Source organism: Lagopus leucura, unplaced genomic scaffold (assembly GCF_019238085.1).
Source record: "Lagopus leucura isolate 7727_CA_CO unplaced genomic scaffold, USGS_WTPT01 Super-Scaffold_100004, whole genome shotgun sequence".
In the NCBI taxonomy this organism is placed as follows: domain Eukaryota; kingdom Metazoa; phylum Chordata; class Aves; order Galliformes; family Phasianidae; genus Lagopus; species Lagopus leucura.
Window position 1 is genome coordinate 14,499,217 of NW_024962264.1, and position 23,782 is coordinate 14,522,998.

At 41.4% G+C, this 23,782-nt stretch overlaps 1 protein-coding gene across 4 annotated transcripts in view; it reads right to left on the bottom strand.

Annotated features, from left to right (window-relative positions):
- Positions 1-23,782, bottom strand: part of LOC122179785 (sodium-dependent phosphate transporter 2) — a 123,705-nt gene that overhangs the window by 83,974 nt on the left and 15,949 nt on the right. The window contains exons 1-9 of one of the 4 annotated variants that reach the window (XM_042870884.1): positions 19,852-19,987; positions 19,542-19,684; positions 12,830-13,369; positions 8,473-8,613; positions 7,157-7,242; positions 5,494-5,590; positions 3,376-3,492; positions 2,497-2,700; positions 515-1,103 (exon numbers count right to left, since the gene is read on the bottom strand). In XM_042870884.1, coding sequence (XP_042726818.1) covers positions 515-1,103; positions 2,497-2,700; positions 3,376-3,492; positions 5,494-5,590; positions 7,157-7,242; positions 8,473-8,613; positions 12,830-13,118 — 1,523 coding nt within the window. In that variant the 5' untranslated portion in view covers positions 13,119-13,369; positions 19,542-19,684; positions 19,852-19,987. Of the gene's footprint in view, positions 1-514; positions 1,104-2,496; positions 2,701-3,375; positions 3,493-5,493; positions 5,591-7,156; positions 7,243-8,472; positions 8,614-12,829; positions 13,370-19,374; positions 19,468-19,541; positions 19,685-19,851; positions 19,988-23,782 lie in introns of those variants that run through there. The other 3 variants (XM_042870885.1, XM_042870889.1, XM_042870887.1) reach the window with 3 other exon arrangements.

A 23,782-nucleotide genomic window follows, 5' to 3' on the forward strand; every position in this document is an offset into this window, starting at 1 on the left:
TGGAATACCCAAAGCAAAAGGAACTTTATAAAGGCTGCAGCAATCCAAAGAAAGACATTCTTCATGTATCTCTTTTTGTCATGTGATACGATGAGAGAACAAATTCATCTAATTACAAAAATAGCCTAAACCTGTCACTTGCTGTTGGTCACCACTGTTGTAGTTAAAATAGGCTGTGAACTTTGCAGGACAGCGACTGCTTTGTTTGTTTTTAGAGTGGTCAGTATGCCAGGGCATCTATCTTCTGGGGGACTCTCAATGCTTAAGCCTGAATTAACCTAGCTACTACACAGTTTCTTAGCTGAGAAAAGATGTTGCCATTGAGAAGAAAAGAAGCTATAGACCTAGCAGCCAAACTTGTAAAAAGCACTGTGGACATCAGCATAACAATCTTTGAAAATACCGATGCCGATTACCATCTGCCTGCGGAAATAAGTTTTCTGACCAGCTATCAAACCTTGCTCCAAGCACTTAGATTATAAAATTGCTGGTTTGTGCAATCTCACACTCTTACCTGACATCATTCCCTCCATGGGCAAAGGATCCGAAACAGGCTGTTAAGATCTGGAGGAAGTGGAAGAGCAGATGGACCTGAGACGTGTCCTTCTCTTCCTTGTCCTCTTCCACAGGATCTTCTGGGGGCCTGTTAGAATCTGCGAGTTCAGAGGCCAACTTCATTTCCACTCCACCCTCCTCCGCCTCAATTTCTGCCTCAGCCACTGCGTTGCAATAGCTGGAGTAGCTGTCATAGCGAACTCGTTTCTTAGAGTAGGACACCGTGTCTCCTACTAACTTCTCACTGTCCTCGGGAGTCGATGTATCTGCTGCCTTAAATGAGGAATGCACAGGCATGCCACAGATAGCAGCTGTATAGCAGGTATAGCTATTGTTGCGTCGTAACAGTTTGTAGTTGTTTTCTTGAGCAGGCTTCTCATCAGTGGACCTGTCCAGGTGCATTTTGTGTAGCAAGTCTTTGTATAAACCTGAGTCTTTGTGCACAGTGTGATAGACATGGCCATCACTCCTCACCTGGCCATCAAAGCTGAAAGTGCCATTAGAGACAGGGGATTTCACAGAGGTGTGCGTCATAGAAAAGGCCCTTCCTAAAAAAGCAGAGATTTGGAGATGTTATTTCTATGAAATGCAATTTTGAAACCCCCTCCCACTTCACAACATGAAAAAACAAGAGGAAATGGCTAAAAAAGAAAAGCCTTCACAGGATATGGGACAAAGAAGGCTAATTCGCAATACATGCTTTGAACAAGCAAAGAGTTAATCCACTGCAAAATAAATTCTCCCATCAAAAGTTGGGATTGCATAGAAAGTATATTAAAACAAACACCTTTGTTCCAGCACTGGATCTTCCACAAACATTTGGGAGGACCTGCAGTAAGTCATTTTGGACCCGCCACTCAAAGGTGATATTTGAAGCCCAAGACCTCTATTTTTTTGAAAACTCAGTGATGTAAAAATTCCTTATCTGTAAAGTAAGATCTTTTCTGAGGTTTTCTTTACTTTGAATATGTGTAAGTATGTCAGGAAAGTTGGTCTTTCTGCAATTTGATACTGAATATGAGGTCACATTTCAAAAACCCCTATATTTAAAAAACATTTACACGACTCAAAAATAATTTAACAGAACAGAAAACAAAAAGCTCACTTTCTGCAAAAAATATTTCTTCAGCTATTCAAATATTTTGTTTATTTTATTTCTATCAACGTAGTTATTCCTACCATACGCATTTAACATCAATGTCTGCTGTAGAAGACCTATCACAGCTAAGCCAATATTTCTGAAGAAACTCAAATTACCGCTGTGCAACATTCAGAAATGTTTTATCTGGTTTTGAAGTGGAAGCTCATGCTCAAAGAGCTTCCCACCGTGACTTCTTTGATTTTGTGAGAGTCAGCTGAATACCTCAGGCGTTTACTTACCAAATGATGGGGTTGCATAGACATTAGTAAAATGATATGAGAGTCAGCTGACTCCAAATTGGTGGGAGAGGGGTGATGCCACCACATGGAACAAAAAGGGCTTTATGCACACAAACATACCTCTGATGAATATACGTTCAGAAAACAATGAGATTTTTCTAACGGACATGCTCCAAATGGTCATACATTCGTCAACTAAAACCCAAATCTTTTCATCTCCTGCTAGTAATCTTTATACTGCACTTAACCTTCAAACATCAGCTTGTTTATGTTCTCTGTATTTTTCCACTGCTTAAAAGGATAGAAATATCATTAAGAACAGCAAGTAAAGCGGGAAGGAAAGTAAGTACTGCTTTCATAAAATGCACTGGCAACCAAACCAAACTGTTTTCAGGCTCTCTATAGAAAATGTCATTTATAAATGAGAATTTTTCTCCACAGGTGGTGAAGAGGGATTAGGGCCGAACATCCCAAACACTAACTTACCATTTATGATACAGACTTACATGCAGCAAAACTTGCTATCAAAACAAGAAGATGTTGTCTGTCTTAGTTTCTTACCATAAGGTACACGTGGATGGTTTCCATTTGCAATAGTATCTGATGCCCCAGCAGCTTCTGTTACTGAGCCAGTGAGGGGAACTGAGCTCTCATCAGACGCTTTGGCACCGGGAAGCTCTTTAAAGACTGGTGTTTCTTCATCTTGAATTTTATCAAGACTTTCATCTGATATCCTTGACAGTGCAGCATCTTTCTTTAACCGACCTAATGAAATAACAGAACTGTAATTCTAAACTCAGCCTCTCTGTCACACTGCTTATGTTTCCACTGTTTGCCTCAATGGAACAGATCCACGTGGATACAGTAGCTTGGCTCTGTTTATTACGCATTAATTATTTCTAACACTTAGCTTCGTTAAATTCAACTATGAAAATGCTGAAGCATTCTATAACTTCACCAGCACAGGTACCTGACGTGAAGCACCAAGCTGCTCATTAATTAATGAAAACCGAAACTTTTCTCTGATTTTGCAATGCTCTATTTGCTGAAAGTAGCAAAGCAAACAAGTAAAAGACTGTAAAAGTAAAAGCTGCGATCAGTTCAGCTCACTGTGAAGTTAGTCACTTGAAGATAATCATTCTGCCAGATTTTTCTCTTAAATATTTCCTTACCAAAACATAAAATGGATTATATTCCAGGATTTATTTTCCTGTTTCTGCTAGACTCTGGAAGGCATAAGCACTGCAGTGGATTGCCTAAAGAGGTTTTGAATTTCTTCCACTGCAGGTTTTTAGGAGCAGGTTACATAAATACATGAGGAACAGCTTCAGCACGCCCTGCCTGAGGACAAGACTAGATGACATTTCAAGGGCACTTCAGTACTGAATTGAAACTCTCCACAATTTGAAATCATTCACATTTCATCAATCAAGTACTTACTTTCTATTTTTCTTTTCATCCAGGGGCATACAAAAATCCAAACTAAGACAGCAAATACTAAGGACACGCCGAGTGATATCAGAGCAATAGCCCACATTGGCAGTACCAGTCCAAGTACTGTGAAGACAAAAGTAAAACCCAAGCAAACTGTAAATTAACTTGACTTATTTATCTCAAGCAGTGGAGCATCAGACTTGCAAAAGCCCGTGTTTGCCATGTATTCAAACCCAGCATGAATGAGTTGCTCATTTTTAACACGAATATGTCATATAAGTGCAATATTCAAAGGTCTAGCTGACCTGCTAACATTTATGGGACCGATCCTACAAGCAATTTGTCACCCCCCAATGACCTCATTTCCAAAGAAGTCAGTGGCAAAACATCCATATCAGGGCTACAAAACTAGTTTGTCACTACTGTATATACTAATGCATGTTAAACTCTGTTGCCCATTAGGTTAAGTATTTACCTGACCTCTGCTCTGGTCAATATAACCTGCTGCTTAGCTTAATCTAAGCCATTATCTGCTTATAATAATAGCTTTTTGTGTCACTTCTGAACCGAGGCTCCAGTCCTGCTATGTGAAACTGCAAACAACTTGTAATCCTTTAAAACCACCTGGCTTCCATTCTCCCAAGAGATCTCCTTGCTCTTGTTCAATTAACCAGTGTGATCAGGCCCTTGATGAAGAAAGAGCCTGGACTCTGACCCTTCTGTTCCATCATTGCATGCTTATCTTGCAACTTATGCTGTTGATTCATACTTCTTCATAAACGCTGACAGAGTAGAGGCGATAGAGAATAGAAATATGTTTTAAACGCGTATTCTCTGCATATCAAAAATGGAATCCCACCTTTTCACTCACACACTTTAGAGACTGCTTAGCTGAAACAGAAGGGACATTAAGATTCTTATTTCATTTATTTTGCTTAATGAGTCACTGCAGACTGCCTGACCTACTTCTGCAAAACAATTAGTCAGGAAATGTTGGTTATACAGCTGATTTACTGTGAAACATCTTGGATATCCATCCAGTGAGGATTTTGACTCAAGAAAAAAGAAAAGTTGAATTATGCTTCCCTCAAAGTGGGAACTTTGCAAGCTTTTTGTTAATTTCACTAATGCTACACTATCAACCACAGCTTAACAAATGCATTTGTCTAGTACATTTAGTACAGCACATTTTAGAGAAAACAGATTTCCATTCACAAAAGGTTACTTTCTAAACCCGTTTTCTTAATTCAGGGGGCATATTAAAGATTGGAGTCTCTTTCCAATTGTGTGATCATTCACTGCTCCAGGGCAATGATCTAATCTAAAGATAATGTTCAGTGACCAGACTCTTCAGGAATGTAGTTGAGAGAATTGAACACTTCTTTCTGAACTATCTTACTGCAAGGTTATGTCTAAATACTCATTGCTTAAGCAAATTTAAACGTGAACACATAAGTGCAAGCATATAAACATATACATGCAAATAAAAGCATATAAGTATAGAAACATGTTAAAATACATAAATAGACAAAAACAAAAATACAAATGTAGTTAAAGTCAGGAAAATGAGGTATCATTTCCTTCTACTGAGTTGCAATGAAAAGCACCCAAGAGAGAAGATGTATTAAATGCAGAAAAGACTGTGGGCTCCTTATCACTGAAGGGAAATAAAGAAGTATATTTAATTAATAGGCTCTGCGCCAGATTCGTCAGAACCATGACTCTGCTGGTTTCAGTGGAGCTATAGCATTAGGAGCACACACAGCCTACCAGACTGCTCTGGATCTTCCCTCCTTGCTCTACATATTTGCACATCAGATTTATAAAGCCAAAGCTGGCAGGTTGATATTTCCCTTTCCTCTAAAAAGGGAATTTGTTATAGCTGTGCCCATCTGCACTAAACAGTGTTCAGGGAGGAATCACAATAACACAAGTACACATAGAAGAATGCATGCAAGTACATTTTACTCTTGCCCTTGTGAACTCCTAATAAAAGAAGTAGCAATGTAGCGTTTACAGCTACCTAAAAGCACACTGGTGGAACACTGTTATCCACAATGAATGGAACAACACAACTGCAGGAAACCTCCCAGCCGTGCCTCTGGCTGCAGACTGCTTGCTCACCTGGTGCCCCCGTGTACATGATGGAGAACACATTAATAGCAATGGTAGCAGCATAGAAAACTGGAAGTGCACGAAGACCATTGGGCACAGGGTCTTCCTGCAGAAAAATCAGGAAAAAAAGGAAGCATTAGCTAGGTTTTCCAACAGATTAATATAAACATGAACCAACATAAGGAAAATACATCCTCCCAAGCCAGTGCCAAGCAGGTGTAGCCTTCATGTGGATGGTGAGGAAAGGATGTTGACCTGGGTGGTTACAGTCAAACCTCCAGAGATGGTCTTGGCAAGCACCAGTATTTTGGGGAAGCCTGACACTGTTCTTGTAGCTTCAGGTCTGCTGCAGACCTGTTGGTTGACCTGGAGGCAAACTTCTTTCTGAGAGCATTTTACTTTGCAGGGGGCTATCCTGGCTGCCAGACTAAGCACTTTAACTGAAGCAGGCATGTCACCGTGCTTCACTGCCCAGCACAGAGCTCAGCAATGGGCACAGAAGGTAAGCAGCTGTGCAGCCTTGTGTCCCTGGTGCTCACAAGCAGAGGCTCAGCTGACAGTGCTGAGGAAATGCACAATGCAATGCATGGAAAAAGCCTTTGTGAAAAGAGAGCCTTGGCCTTTTGATGGGCTCTCCATAGCTGGGAAGAACCTGATGAAGCCAAGGCGTGGCTGGCCAGATTTTGTTTCCTAAAGTCATGCAGAGACACCAGGAGTACATGCACAAGGGCATGTTCATGTGATTTTGATGATTAATTTACTGAGTTGTGAAGTTTTTGAATGGGAACTTTTTCCCTACAGTATCTCAGCCTTTATGCAGATCAAGTCAATTTAAATTCAAAGCTGTGTCCGTTCAAATTTGCCACCTTCTTTTATCACTGATGTTTATTTACATCAGAACTAAAGAATGATGAAGCTGAGGTTACAGGTGGTGCTATTTATAGCAAAAGAATTAGTTCCTCGTCTATTTAAGTTCCCTGCATAACCACTAACATGGTATCCCTTATTTTAGGTCCTTGTCATGTGCTGTACCACCTATTTTAGCAAATTGAGTAGTGTGAGAGAAATGAAAAGAACAGACAAAAGAGTTCTGGTTTCCAGTCTCTGCTGGTGGGAAGAAAGTCATCTTCCACACCAGAGATATATGAACTAATACTACCTCAAAGCTGACTGAGGTCACTAAAACCCATTGATTCAGGTTTCATGAGAATCTACCAAATAAACAGATGCCCATCTTCTAATATCTGATACACAAGAAAACCAAAGCTTAAAATTTCTCTGAAATATTAATGAGAGTATCTCCCAGTGAGAACTATTCTTTATAAATAACAGTTTGAATTGCTACCATGAACCTAAATCAACACTGAAATATTTGTACTAATAAAGCAGCGAAGTATAATCTTTCAATGAAACAGAACATACTACATGAATTAGCTTATGATGCACTTGCATAGCGCTTTCTAAGCTTCAAATATGCGTTTTGTTACAAAATCTGAGCTTTCAAAATTGCTAAGAGCAAACAGAGTTCCAATGGCTAGGTAAAGAATGACTGGTCTCCTATCCAAAAAGCAAGCCACAAACTTTCAACTCTGTGGAAATATCCACATTCAAATGATGGGCCAGAACATAGCCTTTGTAGCAGGCACTCATTATAATGATGGAATTTGTTTACCTTCTTTAGAATGAAGAATCTAATCAACACAAAAAGTACTCCAGACATCAAGCCAGACAACAGTGGGGAAATAAACCAAGAGGCAACTGTGTTGAAAAAAAAAAAAAAAAAAAAAAAAAGACAGAAAAGAACATGAAATATATAGTATAATTAACTCGTATAATAGTCAAGAAGCTAGTAATCAATGAGCAATGCATTCAAAACTGTTCTTGTACAACTGGAATGTTTCAGATATTTACTTACAACTGGAGCAGCTCAATTTCCACTGACACTCATGAAAGTCAAACTACTGGTAGGCACTATTAGGAACATCAGCCAAAACATTTCCAAATAACTTTGCAAGTTTAATGATCAAATTAATCAGGAAAAAATTATCTGAGCTGATGCAGAGTTGACTAAGAGAATTACTAAAAATTCCTGATCACCATAACTGCGAAGGGTGCAAGCAAGTGGCAAGCAACTGCATCTATCAGGATGTCATACGGCTCACAGGGTAAGAGTCTCAATTTCCGAAATGCCACAGAAGCATCAGTTGCACAGAACAATACACAGAAATTTTTTTGCGGGCAAGATTTGCAAATGTTCAGTACTAATTTAACAGAAGTGGGTGGCAAAACTCCCACTGATTTCAATAAAACAGGATTAGGGCAAAGCTCTGGAAATCTCATCCAGATTCACTTATTGTTTGTGACACAGCTAACAGGTTGATTCTGCTGTTATTCCAAGCTCACTAAAAACTTCATTTTACTTTTGACAGAATTACAAAAAAATACACATTGCTAAAACTTCTTTAAAGCTCAACTGTATTCCTGTGCCTTCAACCTTGAGTCTTTTTAATGCAGGATTCAGGATGTGACTTGGGTTACAAGGCTTCCAAAACAACACAGAACCCTTCCTGACATCCCTGCTTGGCGGTGCTGATGGTGGCAGTGAGAGACTGTGATGTAAACATGTGCTGTGCACTCAGCTTCCACCTTCCTGGATCTGGTGGGTGGAGACACATGACTATGGGCATTCATATTGCTCAGAATAAGAACGAGGTGGTATGAGCTGTCACTTTTTGTGGCATTAGAAGAGGAGGAGTGTCACCTTGAAGTACGTCTGGGAGGCAAAATGTTTCCTCAGCTTACTGCTGGAAAAGCACAACTTGCATTTTACCTTTCTCCAGGGCTGGCCTGCAGATGCACTGCAGCCCTCAGGTAGAAAATAATTTAAAGAGGGAACGCTGCCAGTAAAAAACATGCTTCTGTGAAAGCTTCTGCAGTCAGGGCACAATTTTTCCCAGACCCTCCCACATAAAAGGAAATGGCAATTACCAATCTTGACAAGCTGCATCCACTGAACTCCCTGTGTGCCAATTGCAACGAGTGAAAATCCAATAGTAGCACCTACAATGCAATGGGTCCCCGATATTGGGAGTTTCAAGAAAGATGCAATCAGCTGCCAAACAGCAGAACCTGGAAAGTGAGGAAGGAGAAAAAGCATAAACTGTACACAACAATAGTAAAAGTCACACAGAAAATTCTCATTGATATACCCTTGTTCCTTTATGAACACAGACTACGCTCCACATGCACAAGAGAGATCTCCTAAAGAGAACTTTGTTCCTTTTCTGACTGCAAAAGCAGGTACTACAGCAGTCTAATAGCTGCTCTGAACGCTGCATCTTATTCATTATTTTTTGTTACTAACAGCACTTAACGCTGCACAACAGGGCTGCTCTTTTTTGAAGGCTTTCACTATTTTTCACCATTCAGTTCATTCACTGAATCACATGAACACACAAATAGCTCCAGGTATGCATCAAGCTTAGAAAACCTCATTCTCTAGAAACAAACCTGGAAGCCTCCAAATGACCAGTGTCAGGAGCCAACCATGGCTTCACTGGTGAGATATTCAACTGCTGAATTCAGATGCTACCAGAGAAAGGTTCAAATCCTGGCTCAAGGGGCTTTCATGCCTCTTCTCAGTGATGTGCAGCCACTATCCAGAGTACTCTACATGATAAATTGACTGAGGAGGGAGTGAAGATGTTTGCTATCTTCATCTGTAGCTCACTGCAGCACTGGAGAATTCAAGTTGTGGAAAAAAAGATTTCTAGCACCACAGAGAGGACCTTGTATTCAGTTTTGATTCAAGATTTTGATGGTTAGATTAGACCACAGCTGGACAGCGAGCCCACCAGCATACAACTCCATTGCTCTTCTTTTCATACCGCAGCACAAAAGGTCCCCTGCTCCTCTTACAATGGGTTAGCGTGGGGACATCAAAATCATCTGGGCGATGATTCAAGTTTTCTGCTTGTCGAATATTAGAGAGCTCTCAGTAGTATCTCTTCTTCATCTTAACGCTTTGTGGTCTTGAGACAAAATCTTACTATGTTACGAAGCTCCAAGGTGACAGCAATCAAACTGCAATGAGAGATCCCATATTTTCTGGCTCATGCCATCAGTCTTTACAGGTCTGTAGCAGACACAGGTGATAAAGCAAGGCTGCTGAACACACACTGTCACTCAAATGCCAGCCTCCATTCTCAATTCCAACAGGGGAGGATGGTTTGAAGATCTTGAAATGGAGTCTGGTTACAAAACAGGGTTTAAAAGCATTGAAAAAGAGCTGTGTTACAGCTCCATGACATACACATCAAGAAGGGAGAGAGCAAGGAGGCAATTACTGATGCCTTTTCAAGTTGCACAAGGGCTCCAGTACAAGGAACATAGGGGTGATGCTCACGATGAGGCATGGTGAAGGAACAGTCTTGACAGCAGAGGCTGGGAGAGAGGACAGGTGGGAAAGCATAGAGAACTGAAGAGAAGAATGAAAGGTACTCTGATAAACAAGCCTCAGAGACTGGTTTGTCACTTCAAACAAGCCTTTATACAGTCAAGTTTCTGCCTTATAAATGCTATCCTAAATACAAGTCTTGCCAGTCTGCTGGCATCATATGCAGTGTGGAAGTCAACCAGGCTGTAACACTAATCTTTCCTGGGGCATTATCCCAAAACAACTGGTATACCTACTGGAAATTCTAGATCAATCAAGGGACACCTGCCCTTTCATTTTTTGGCCTCTCTTCCCACACACTACAACAATAATAAATACACTGTGAAACCTGTGACATGAACTTAAGAGATCAGCAAGTGGAAGTGAGGTGAAAGGGAACACACATGGTAACATCTCTGAAGAGCCAAATGAATAAGAGATAAGTTAGCCAGAGACACATAATTGCACCAAAAAGAAGTCATTCTAAAAAACAGAGAAAATGCTTCCAAGTCACAGCTGCACTACAAATATGCAGAGATGGCTGGGGTTTTTTATGGGGAAACAGGGAATATGGCACTATTTCTTATTTAATCGATCTAGAAAACAAACAGGAGGGAAAGTATTGGAGGACTGATAAATAGCCTAAAAAGGACAATCTGTAGTCTAAAGAAGTTGAAGCAAGCATGTTAGAGTACAGAAGAAAATACAAAATAAGCCACAACAGGACTTCCCTCTGGGGCTTGCAATGCCTTAAGGCAGACACCTAAAATATCAACATCAATCCTTAACTCCTCTCCGACGAAAAATGCATGTTTCCAACCTTGACAAAACCAGCCCAGAAGCCAGAAGGCTCATTAGAGCTTTTCCTGGCCCACAGCATGAATGCTCCAGAATAGAAGTATGCTACAGCATCCCAAAAATGAGAGTCCCAAATATTAAAACCACCAAAAATCAATATTTTAGTAGGTTACAAATTATTACAAAATGCTACATTACAGAATGTAAATGCAAATTATGTCATCCTCAGACAATCCCAGTGTTCCTTGCTTCCTTCTTTCTGACCAGTGGTTGCTCTGAGAATCCCCATCTGCTGTCTGCAAGCATCAAGATATCTTTCAGTAACAACTCAAAAGAGAACACCATGACTGTTGGTCTCCTCTATACAGCTGGCTCGTGGAAGGCTCAATGAAATTCAGAAGCTAATTCTGTTCATGGAAGCATGACCATGATGCGTATGAGAACTAAGATAAATATGCAGAGGAAAAAGAGGAAAAGTAAATATACAGGAGAGAAAACACAGAGAAAATATTGTACATCCAGAGGAAAGCTGGAGGTGAATTTGAGGGGAAAAAAAATGGAACCTGCAGTTGGTAATTTGTGCTTAATTCAGAGATTTAAAATGTGGGATTTGTTCTTAATGCCCTTACTGAAGGAAGGGAATGCAACCGGTCATGGAGTTCACACAGGCTTACGTAAACACACATGCAAATAAGTTGTTTTCCTTGAGCTTCTGGCCAGTTGCCTCCACAGGGGGTATAGGGGACATAAAACATTGCCCAGACAGGATCAGAACATCATGAAGAGATACAGAAAGGGGAAAAGACTCCTGCTCTGCAGGTGGTGGTCAGGAGATGTAAGTCACTACTTACGTCTCATGCGGCGTGAGCTGCTCTCAGGTGCGAGTCGGAAATGATGGAGCTATCTCAGGAAGAAAAGGGTAAATACTGCAAGCAGAGTGACACTCCTTAGTCATCCCACAGCTTGAGGGCAAGAGCAGGAATCTGCAGCTGGCCTTGCAAGGCATCAAGACAGAGAAAGAATTGGAGCTCAGGAGTGCTGAAGATGTTCCTTGCAGTTGCCTTGTACGAGACAGCAGCTAATCAGCTCTTCTTCCTCTTCACCAGGGAAGGCAGCCAGCCCTCTGGAAGCTCAAGTGTGGTGAAGGTTGAAGAGGAGCACTGCCCCTCTCACTCACCAAAACTACCTCAGTCCAGCCCAGAAAGTGGCAGTCTAAGCCCAACTTGATCCATTACAATTTTTTAAAAGTGTAGAAACGGGAAAAAATGCATGTAGTAGATCTCTGTTTGGAATCACCTATTTTTTGTGCGGGTTCTGTTTGAAAACTTTGGGGAGAGTGCTTCCTGCTTGCTGTATCCTGCCCTTTAAAAGCAGGTTTGCTGTTGATCCTTGTGGGAGCTCTCCAAAAGCTCACAAAGCCTCTTGCATACAAACAAAGGAGAAATACCAGGGCTTAATGTTACTTACCTCAGAATATGCCACTTGTTCTGAACAGAGATTAATTTAACTGCAAACAAAAGTGTACAGAGTAGACTCAGAGGTACGCAGAACTGCTGCTGGTTTGAGTTAGAAAAAGTAAAAGTGCCTTTAATGCGTGGCCATCTATCTTTATTGCTCTTTGAAGTCATGGGACAGGATTAAACGTATGATTAATTGCAATCAGTCAGCAAAACCACCAGTTTAAGCAAATATGCTTCATTTTCTTTAATTTTTAAAAACTATTTAGGCAATTGCTTTAATACTTAATTCATTGTAAACTTCCTGCAGGATTTTCTCTGCAGTCACAAATGGTATGCTGACATATTTTCCATTTACCACAATATAAATCTCCAAAATCTTTTTTTTGGGTACTCTAGGAATACATCTATACGATCCATTACATTAAACATTTTTTCCTCTATTAGTTAAATGGCTGAATAGCTGGAAAACGAAAACGATTAGAAGTGCTTTTAAAAAGCAGGAGCCTAAAAGGGGAATGCAAACCCCTCTATTTGTACAAAGCCGGATGTGAGTCCAGAAGATGGGAAGATGTAAATTTAATTAAAACGTTCACAATGAGCAGGATGACAAACGTGCAGTGACTGTTACTTGGAACAGGAAAGCATTACTCACCAACCATCGCGCTGACTTCTCCTGCCATCAGCAGCGGCACAGTGTCGTTGTACAGGTTAACATCGATTATACCTTTCCGAATCGTCTCTCCTACTTTTGCTCCCAGCAGTACCGAGCCAGTAGTTTCAAAAACTGAAGCCAAAATGCAAGCCTGGCGCAAAGTCACTACACCAGAGCCCACGGCAGTTCCGAAAGAATTGGCAACATCATTTGCACCCACTGAAAATGCTAAAATAAAAGCAATGATAAAACCCACAACGACCATCCACAGGTACTCTTCCATTGCCATCTTTCCCCAAAGCGTAGATCCGTTTCCCCTTTGCAAATAGTTAATAGTCAAGGCTGGAGGGAACCGTAACGGATTTGGAAAGCAGATTTCTTGTAAACAATGAGTTCTCTCTGGTAGTGTTAGAATGTGAACAAACTGCTAACTGCCGATTTTCACACTACTATAAATACTGTTCATTTGCCTGCGCTCAGTCAGCAGTGAAGAACATTCCATATTTTGCTCCCAAACTGGTACAGCGGTGGTGTCCTGTCCTGCAGCAGAAAGAAAGAAAAGAAAATTTAAAAAAAAAGAGCCTGCGGAGCCTGTCTCAGCGCTTGTTTTCTGTAGTAAACAGATGATTTGAATCCCCTAATGGGACCCTGCCTTGGCATGTGACTGTTCTAAATCATAAAGCAATTCAAAAAGGTTAAAATTAGGTCACCTCCAAAGCAACATGCTTCTGGAAGTACGACTGACTGAGAAAACATTTTGATCGCTTTAAAAGGACTCAAAGAGGTTGCTGTTTTCTGCCGCATTTACCGAGCAGCTCTTTCTAGAAGGATTCATTTTGGCCCTTGGCACCAAGTCAGCATATAGCATGTAGGACATACAGACTACACCACACAGCCTGATTCCCAGCTGATGGGCACTGCCCAGCTCCATCCCCTCTGCAAAGCTGTCCCATTTTACCAGTTGTAAATGGGATGCACTGCTTTGGAAAATGATTTTGTCTATGAAACGTCACCAAAATACTCTCAAGAGCACTGATATTCATATATTGCTATTATCACATCCCAGGCAGTAAAAGGATATCATCTTCTTACAGCTACTCAGCACGGTGATCACAATATTCCATGTATTCCTATAGATCTATATAAGTGTAGGGAAAAGTCTGACTAAAAAGTTTTAAGCTATCTCCTCTCTTCTGTAGATAGTTACTAATTACTAGTAAACTTATTATACTCAAACCATTCCTACATTTGAATATTTTTGATGACTTTGATTGTACAAAATCCTTTTTTATCTATGTCTTAGTCTTTACTTAGTTTAATCAGAAATATGTGTGAGATCTTTAAACCAAAAATGCGGACAGGAAAGAGTTTTAAGAAATAAAAGCTTCACCATCCAAAAGGGTATATCTTGATCTCTAGGTCAGTAAGAAAGCCACTAGGTATATTTATATAAATCAAACTTAAAAACCACACTTCGACATTCAGCAGTCACCTAGCTCCCTTTGAATGCTATGGAACAGAGGCAGTTTGAAACCAAAGTATTTTTGAGAGCATGTAGGGGAAAATTACTATTCTCCAGATTTGGCTCAGACAGACTGTATGAATCCTTCATACACTTGCCCCCTAAGCTCTTCATCTTTAAATTAGATGTCACAGGTGCAGAGCATTGCTGAATTCAAGCCTGTAAGGACTCACGGGTCCCATAACCAGTAAGGACTACGGTGGTTAAAGGCTGGAAACAAGCACCAGCCTGGCAAAATCCATCTGCCTCTTCCATTGGCTGCTTCTCTTGTAGCAGTCATCTGCATCTATGAAGCCATCTTGTAACATCTTCCTATCTACGCTCCAGGGAGGTGCCATTTTGAAGGTGGTGAGGAGTCACGGGCATATTCAACAGGAAATACCTGCCAGCCAACTGCACACCTTGCAAAAAACATTTCAGAGACTTGGGGGAAATCAGATGGCAAACACCGAGCCCAACTACTGCTCTACCTCTTCAGCCTCATTCGACAAATCCACACACATGGTTTCAAAACCACGCTGAAGTTCTTTTGAATACACTGAAGGTCTGCATTAGGAGGGAAAGAGGGTCTCTGCAGAGAACATCCAAAACCTCAGAGATCATGATGAAATTAGAAAATCATGAGATTTTGCATATTCCTGAGATGCTGGATCATTGAGAACGACCACAAGGGAAACATCACACCAATAATTAAGTAATCGTTCCCTGAAAAGCCCTAAAGTTTATGTCAAGGATTGATCTTTTTATCCAAACATACATATTAAGGAGAAAAGATTTCTCTTTTTTCTTCCAGACTCCGCAGAGGCTGGGCGATTGTTGCTCTGGTCTTTTCCAGATATGGAGCAGACATCAACCCCTGAATGATTTGCACTCCAAAATAACATCTTGGAAGGTCTTAACTGCTGAAAACATTTGTATAAGGATTTTTATACTATGAGATAACATGTGAAAACGAAGCCCCAATGCATTTTTCATATTTGAAGACTTGTTGGCCATAATTCATGAACACTCAGCCCTTGGAGTGGGAAAAGACTTGAAGAGGGGGAAAGGCTAACAATATTCAGAAGAATTGATTACAGTTAGAGCTTGTCTGCCTGAGAGGGGGGACAAAACTTGTGGTGTGCAACCATGAGACACTGAGACATGCCAATGCCTATTCCATAGCCCGGGAGCCTTTCCCAAGTCATCCTCATACTGAGAGACTTATTACATACCTCATTTCAGATGGAACCACAACAGAAAACACGATTACTCAAGATAAAGTGTTAACGAAGTGGTGGTTTGAGCAGTTCAGCCTGCAAGGCATTTTGAGAACTGACTCGCTGTTGCCTGAGCTGAGAACAGTTGCTTCAAAATTCTGTGTAGAGAGCGTAAGCGTGCAGGCATGGGGGGCAGAGAAACATTTCTCCTTACTCTGTTAGATTCACTCATTTTTACTTATGTATGTTGAATTTTCGCTGAGAAATGAAGTGCTGGACCAAGCTCCTACCTTGATACTGGAGATTCATGATTAAATTCCTTACCCTGCATGCATTTGTACAGCACCTTGGCCAAGTTAGCCTCTGTGCTTCAGCATCCTTTCCATAAAATGGGAAAACTTGCCTGAAATGCACGTGCATCCACAAACACAGTGGTTATGAGAGTCCTGTTTCCTTCAGAGCCATGAGATGCTAGCAAATCCTTATTTCCAGCAGAGGTCTGTCTCCTACTTACCAACCAACCTCACAACTTTCTGTGCTGACCCAATCTCTTGGATGAGGGAAAGCATGGGTATTGTGACATTCCCCACCACAGCAGAGCTCATAGGACAGCATTTATTCAACCAGTTCATCCAGCTTCCATAATAAACTGCTAAGCCACAAGGCTGCCCTTACAGCTTCCCTGGGGAATGAGCTCCAGGTGGTCCCAGAGAAACAAAGGTTGAAAATAGGTGTGCTGAGGCAAAGAGCTCCGAAATCTCCTGGTGAAGATCACAGAGTCTCAAAGTGTGCTGGTGGGGCTCTTGGCAAAGGGCTGAGGGGCAGCTACGTGACCGCCATCCCTGGAATGTGATACTGGGAGGAAGGGATGCCTGCAGCAAGGTGCGACTGCAAGGATCAACACAGAGGTCCTCCTCCGAAGTCTTGACTCAATTTTACCAGGGCCAGAACGCAGCAATAGCTATACCTTGTCTTTAGCACATCTAAAATCCAAGTGAAAAGAGGAAAGGGGATGGGCATGTTTAGAAAAGAATAGAAACTAACACGCAGGCAGTGTTTGAGCAGTGTTACTACTTTCTCCTTAAGTAAGTAGGAGATATTAAAAGCTTAAAGAAAGAAATGGAAAGAAGGAAGAAAAAAACGGTCTTATCTGCTCCTCTGTGAAAGTTTTCAGAAATGCAAAATATCCTGCAAAGTAGGCCAGTGACTAAATACAGACTAAATCTTGCAGCGTGCTTCTTTCTGGAGCCCAAAATACATCTGGCATGCTTGGGCACGCTGAGCTATGCCCCTCCTCACCTAATCTAGCCCATGAGCTGCGGTATTTTGAGCTGTTGCTGGGACAAAAAAGAAATGGGTAGAAACACCACACAGGAGAGTCTGACAGACCGTCGGCTTTGCATGACATCTGGAAGCCTCCAACCCTTTTTGCCCTTTTGTATTTTCTTAATACGCCTCCGTGATGCCAAATGCAATTAAGCCTGATCTGCTCAGCACTGGGAGATCCTCAGCCTCACCTGTGGGACCGACGTTGTCTCTCCAGCCGGCTGCACCAGACAGAGAGGTTACCCTGTCAGAGCACAGGGCCCTGCGGTGTGTGGCCAGGCTGGGCCTGCAGGGCCACAGTGCACACCTCTGTGGGATGCTGTGATGCGTGCATGTGGAACGATGCTGGGGCGAGTCTTCCGGCCACGGGAAGCTAATTTGGCATTAAAGGCAAAGTTTTTAGCTAACGTGGCTTTCTTCTGATCAATAATTAGTGTGGCATTCTTGGGCCTCATGAAGTGGGCTCTTTCAGTGGACTTATTAACTTGCACTTCAATGCGAAAAACCTGATTGTTGGAAATGCTAAGCACATCCTCGCTGGCAGATGACCCAGACAGCCCCTGTGATGTCAGTTTGCCTCTTGCTGTCTGTCTCCTCCCCGGAGGAAAGGAGTAGAAGGACAGCCAGGAGAGGGGCACCGCAGCTCATTGTGAGCGACAAGCAGATGGGCAGGAAAAGCCAGGAAGCAAGAAGCAGGAGATCATTTCAGGACATGTTTATATGTGGGTACTTACTAAGAGAGCTATTCTGGAAACTATTCACAATACATTTCTAAGCGTAGACAAGTGTTTTGGTGAAAAATTAACAGGAAATTGAATAGATGATGTTGTCAGTTCTTATTTTTTTAGCCAAACAGATTGTTGGTGGAGAGAAAGCAAAACCACCTAACAACAGGGACAAATGGTTAAACAAATGCTAAGGACTAGGTTCAAAGTCTGAGGAAGTGATTCCAGTGCATTACCCACCAGCAGTCCAGCTGGGTGACAGAGAGGAACAAACAGAGACCTGATAAATGCTCTTTCATCTTCTCTCTCCTGAAAATTAGGGGAGAATCCACTGCATTCACGTGAAACATTAAAATGTACATAAATCACAGTACATGCAAACCACCTGCTCTCAGCAGCTGCCCCGTCGTGGAGTTTAAAGCTTCACCCTGCTACAGGCAGGATGGGGATTCAGCGAGTTTCCATTTTCAACTCTTGTTTTGTTGTTGTTGTTTTTTCTGTTGTTGATCACTTATGAACAAATATCAATAGACAGCAGCTAATGTACCACTTCTAAAGACAACTATTACAAGTACTCCACTTTGCATTATGACAAGAGATACAGGGGAGGACAATTTCTTCTCCCCTGCAGTGCTCAAAAAAGCAAATATTTTGTTAGACTGCTGTGTTTAATTTGCACCGACAGGACCTTCACTTCTCATTACCGGTGGCTGAAAAGTCTGTCTCAAACGTTTACCACACTGGGGCTTTCAGGAGTTTATTCCATCCCTCCCAAATTTCTGTGTGCCGTTTTTTACATAAGACACATTTGTAAGGCTTGCCACCTATGTATATAAGTGCAGGGATCTTCTAAATTCGCAGTAGCTCAGGCATTACAGCCTATTGGTACTAAATACAGTGCTGCACAGAAACCAGACCTGATTTATAAGCAAAGCCCCTGACAGTTCACAAAAATAGTTCTTATCTTTCCTAGTTCCTGCACGGACCATAAGACTCACAAAGTACCTGCTTTAAGTTACTAATATTACATCTGTGATACGGAAGGTGGTACATTTCAAGTCGTTCGAGACTAAGAACATCCCTATATGGCTCTAAATTACATGCACAGGACTTGTCACAAGGCCAAGCGTGATGCAAGTTTAATGCTCCAGGACACAAAACCCACCAATGCACTTCTAAAAATCAATTACCACATACTCAGAAGCAATTTTGTATCAATCAGTTCCTATTTTAATGCAGTCGCTATGTTTTTGTGCATACTTGGCACTACTACTCGATATGGAAACGCCACTGAAGTTCACAGTTTTCCAGGGACTCCTATCAAGTTTAACACTGCAGAGAGACACTGTCACCTTCAGTTCCCAAAACCTGCAGAGGATGCTATGTTTTCCTAGATCCTAACAACCTCTGTTCCCACTACCGAAAGGCCAAAAATGCAGATAAATTATTCAGAGTGAGATCATGCTGCCAAAAACATTCAACTCAAGTGATAGAAAGCAGTCATGCATAAGCAGTAATTCTACAAACCAACGAAGTAAGCTAGGCAAGGTATCAACAAGTCCTCATTCACCTGTTGATAAAGATCTTTTTATGTACTAAAGAACAGTTTTATCTTTCAGTGCCCAAGCAAAGTCTTTCTAACATGCAAATAGTTTTTATGATTCTGCGCAAGAGATTTCTACGATCTGTTCAGGGAAAACAAACAAGTGCTTTGTGGATATTTAAACTACATTTTATAAAAGAAAGCCATGCACAGAAACCTTTATAACTCACCCAGTACTTAAAAGTTGTTTCAAGAGAAACAGGAGCTAAGTTCTGCCAGCGACATGCCTTTCTGATTGTAAATAGAGGCTGAAGTCTAAAATAGATAGCCTATCATTCAGCACAGCCACATCTGAACATGCAAACTTCCAGAGGGTATAAAAGTGCTGGCGACTTACACAGGCAGTCCTCGGATAGAATTCCCTCCAGCACAGGGGAGCCCTCAAGACAGCTCCGAGAAGCATCAGCACGAGTCCAGAGCCGTGTTCAGGAGGTGGAAATCTGCCTCCTCTTAAGCAAAGAATTCTGCTGGGGGTGGGCACTGATAAAACACAACACTGCGTCACAATTGCACTCATTAGGCAAACCAATCCAAGGAAGCTCATATTAAAACAACAAAATGCGCTCTCTCTCTCTCTCTCTCTTTTCCCCCCAAGCACAGGCATAGACCAGAGAGTGAACCTCCTTTTTTTTAAAAAAATCTCTTACCAGGAGCAGTGACCACTGGGCATTCTGGGGTGATCGGGTGGGCTCTGAGAAGCCCACTTTGCAAGCACACTGAGCCTATGCTTCATGTAAATGGTGAAAGTGCGTTTAGCAAGAAAGTATGCACATCCGACTGAGGAAAGATGTTGCACGCTCGTTACTTTATCCATGTCAGTAGAGGTCTCACAGGCTACACAGACTGCAGAAAGCTGAAGATGTGCACGAGTGCGGGCTGGAGCAATGCCTAAGCAAGCAACTTCACTTACAAAAGTTCAGCCCCGATTACATAGGCATAATTCCTTGAACCACCTTCCTTGGAGTGCGAAGAAATTTTGCATGTGTGTCAGGGTAAAAGTAATGTTTGCCTAAAAGCACCCAGCTTAGCTTTATATAAAATATGTCCTTGAATACCACAGGAGACAATCAAACTATTTAATACAGCAGAAAGGAATTGAAATCAAAACTTCATCGTTGTGGTTTAAAAACCTGATACATGTAGATTTACTTTAAGGATAAACCAGGCTTCTGGTTCATAAGTAAATGACATTTCAAACTTAACATTTTTACTAAACTTTCAGATTTGCCTCCATTCTGAATCACATTCAAACATAACAAACTCAAATTTGCCATGTCCTCCACATTTGAGAAAAATCAAATCACTGATTTAAATCTGCAAATGTAGAGTTGGAAACTTAATTCTTACCTCATCTATTTTTTCAAGTCCGAATGAACTCATAATATTGCTTAACAAGGAGGTAAGGGATTCCCAAACTGAGCTCAGCTGCAGATCACAGTCAGGGATAATTTGGTAGATCTGAAAAGTGGTTTATATTTGTTAAAAAAACTCACGCAGATTGGTAAACCTACATCATCTTCCACAGAGAATTAGGGCAAATCTGCAGCTAGAAATCTCTAAGGCAGAAATGACATTAAAATCTTCCAATTAAAAAAACAAAAATAAAAATAAAAGATAAATATCAGACCAGGATTCCTTACAAGAAATGTTAACTCTTTACAGAAGTTCAACACCCAACCATTAATAAGCTTGCCCCAAGGCACACAGCTTTGTGCACAACTAAATCTCAGGTCTGGATGTAAAGTCTCTCCTTTTCATGTTGTAATTGCTGGCAAACAAGCTCACCAGTTTTAGAAAAGTGAGAAACTGGTTTACCTTTCTTATGAAAGCCATGTATGTTGACAGTGAGAAGGTAAATCTTTTCCTGAAGATCTAAACACATCCCACTTTTTATCCTAGTTTTTAAAAGCAACATCAATCAATCCAAATGAGAGTGAACCTGATTGTAAACATGAAGTCAGCTTGTATTTATAGGTCCAGATTCCAAGGATTTAAGGAAGTGAATAAACAAACACAGAAACTTTCTTGGAGTACTTATTTAGCTTTATACAGTAGGAAAAACAAATGAAAAAAATACCTAAGAAAAAAACAGAACACAAAATGTTATTCCACGTTCTGTTTATAGCCAACATGCTGTTGATGACTGGCATGGTAAAGCATGGTTCAGACACGAAGGATCAGAAGCAGATCCAGCCCCCCTCCAGCTCTCCCTGAACAAGGGCCCCTCCGGCATGGAGTGCCACCACAAGTGTGCAGATGCAGGTAGGAAGGCCTTCCAGAGGACACTCCTCGGCCAGGCTACTTGGGAGGTACCTCCAGCTATCCCCAAAGCCAAAGCTGCCAGCCAACACTGTGGGAACCATCTCAGACCCACACAGACAACAAAGTAGAACCCTTTGGGTGCCACTTCCCATGAGCCAGCCTGACCACAGCCGTGGTTTCTTGTTGACGTAAACTTCAGAGCAATTGCAAAGCATATAATAAACAGCACAGAAAAAGGAAATATCTTTCAAGCTTTTGTTCTGCTAAATCAGCACTGTGGACCTCAGGCATGGGAAAAGTTGATTCAAGATAGGTTGATCATTAAAAAAAGTTACAATTTGGGATACCACTAAAGAAACAGGCAAAGGAAAATTTATACGACCACAAAATAAATGATGAGGTTCGGCTTCTGGCAGTGGTGGCACCGGTCGGGTTCCCATCAAAACAAATATTTGTAGAAATGATAAATATTACATATTACAATCACAATCAGATATTGTAATTTTTTTTTTTTCTTCTTGATTGTAATTTACTCTGGAAAGTCCACAACTGAGGGATCCCTGTTTGATTCAACAATTCCAGTGTCGGCAGATTTATATTCTGCTTCAAATAGGCTGATTAAAGTAATCAATTTGCATTATTTTCTGAAAGATGCCAAGGTTCTTTTTATCAGTAACTAAAGCAGCATTAATTGGCAACTTCAGGGCACTGTTACATCAAAAGTAACTGCCTTTTTTTTGCCATTCAGATGGAAAAGCTACATATTTATGCAGTTAGAGGTATTTTAAAATGCATACAGCTTGAGAAGAAAATAATGGGGGTTGGCTGTCATTTTCTAACATGAAAAATTGTAGGATTTGGAATCTGAATACCTTCAAGCTGTGTTTAGTCAGAAAAAGCAATGCAATAACAACATCCAAAAGCTGCACAACATTGTTCCAGTTGCACTCTGATGTTAATTAAATAAGCTAATTGACCAATTTTCGGACTTTGGCATACCTACTGATACTCTGAAACTGGGAGCCACATGCAGTTGGAACTCAGCACTTCTGATTTCCCTGTGCTTGTGCTCCTGATCCTACAGGGAATCCCCACCTTCAAATGGCGAAGAGAAAATGAACAGGCATAAAGGAGAGATGAAGGTGGATGGACGGCCCTGAATTTCTCCTCTGCAGACCTGGAGACACTCCTGAGCAAAGCCACAAACACTGCTTGAGCTGGAAGGAGCCTGCTCCGATCAACATCTGTGTACTCGCTTTTGCATTTTGGGTGTCAAGCTCCAACACATTCTGTAATCTATCAGGATAATTTCCAAATAGAAAGAGATATATCTGTATTTCACTCAACCATCTCAAACAATCTCAGGACTGTCTGTGAAGTCCAATATTATGGACATAAAAATTAAAAAGCTGGTGGACTTTCAGGGATGGATTGTGCTTTTTGCTCTGAGAAAGCAAAAAATTCGGGGGGTCTTTTTTTATCAACTCCAAATTCTGTCACACTGCCATGTGAAACATTTTTTCCAGCAAGCCCTTGATCTCCCAGGGTGGACAGGCCATCCCAACGAGGAGACTTCCATTCCCAATGGCCAAGGTGAACTTGCTGTACTTACATTAGCATGCAGGGAGAGCTGCCATACTGCAGTGTGACTCCACTTGTAGCCACCCATCATCTTTTGAGCAAGTAAGCCCTGGGAAAATGGAAAGGAGGAAGCCACAGCTGGAACTGCTGGAGGCCAAGCCTGGCCTGGAGGACGACAGAGGCTGAGAGAGTGAGCCTGATTCCAGTGCCTCACACAGAACAAGCTCATGCTGAGCCAGCAGGACTTCAAAGGCAGCAAAACCATTCCGGAGAATCAAGGCTTTGGTCAGTGCTGATTTGAGCACTGCTCCAGTTAATGCCAGGAACCAAATGGACTTGTATCACCCCAACTCTGGCTGATTCACTGAGGCTGGGCTTACAACATTCATATTAAGTGCAAAGGAATGGGAGAACCGCTGCCCTGCGTCTCCTGGGACTTTATCAACTATCTTCCCTCCTGAGCCCCACCTCTAAAGTAAGCAACCAACATAGGCAACGCACTTCTAAAAACCCTGGCTGCTGCTGACAATTCAAGTAGCATTATTCCAAACTACTGATCAACCTATACTAACTACATGTGGAACACAAAAATTGGCTGTAAAACATTAAAGGCAATTTGGAAATTCAATGTTTTACAAATTCAAAGGCTTATGCAAAGATCTCCTTAGTAAAAAGCCAGAATGAGGTTGCCAGAATTCAATAATGGGAATTTTCATATAAAGGAAATATGACACC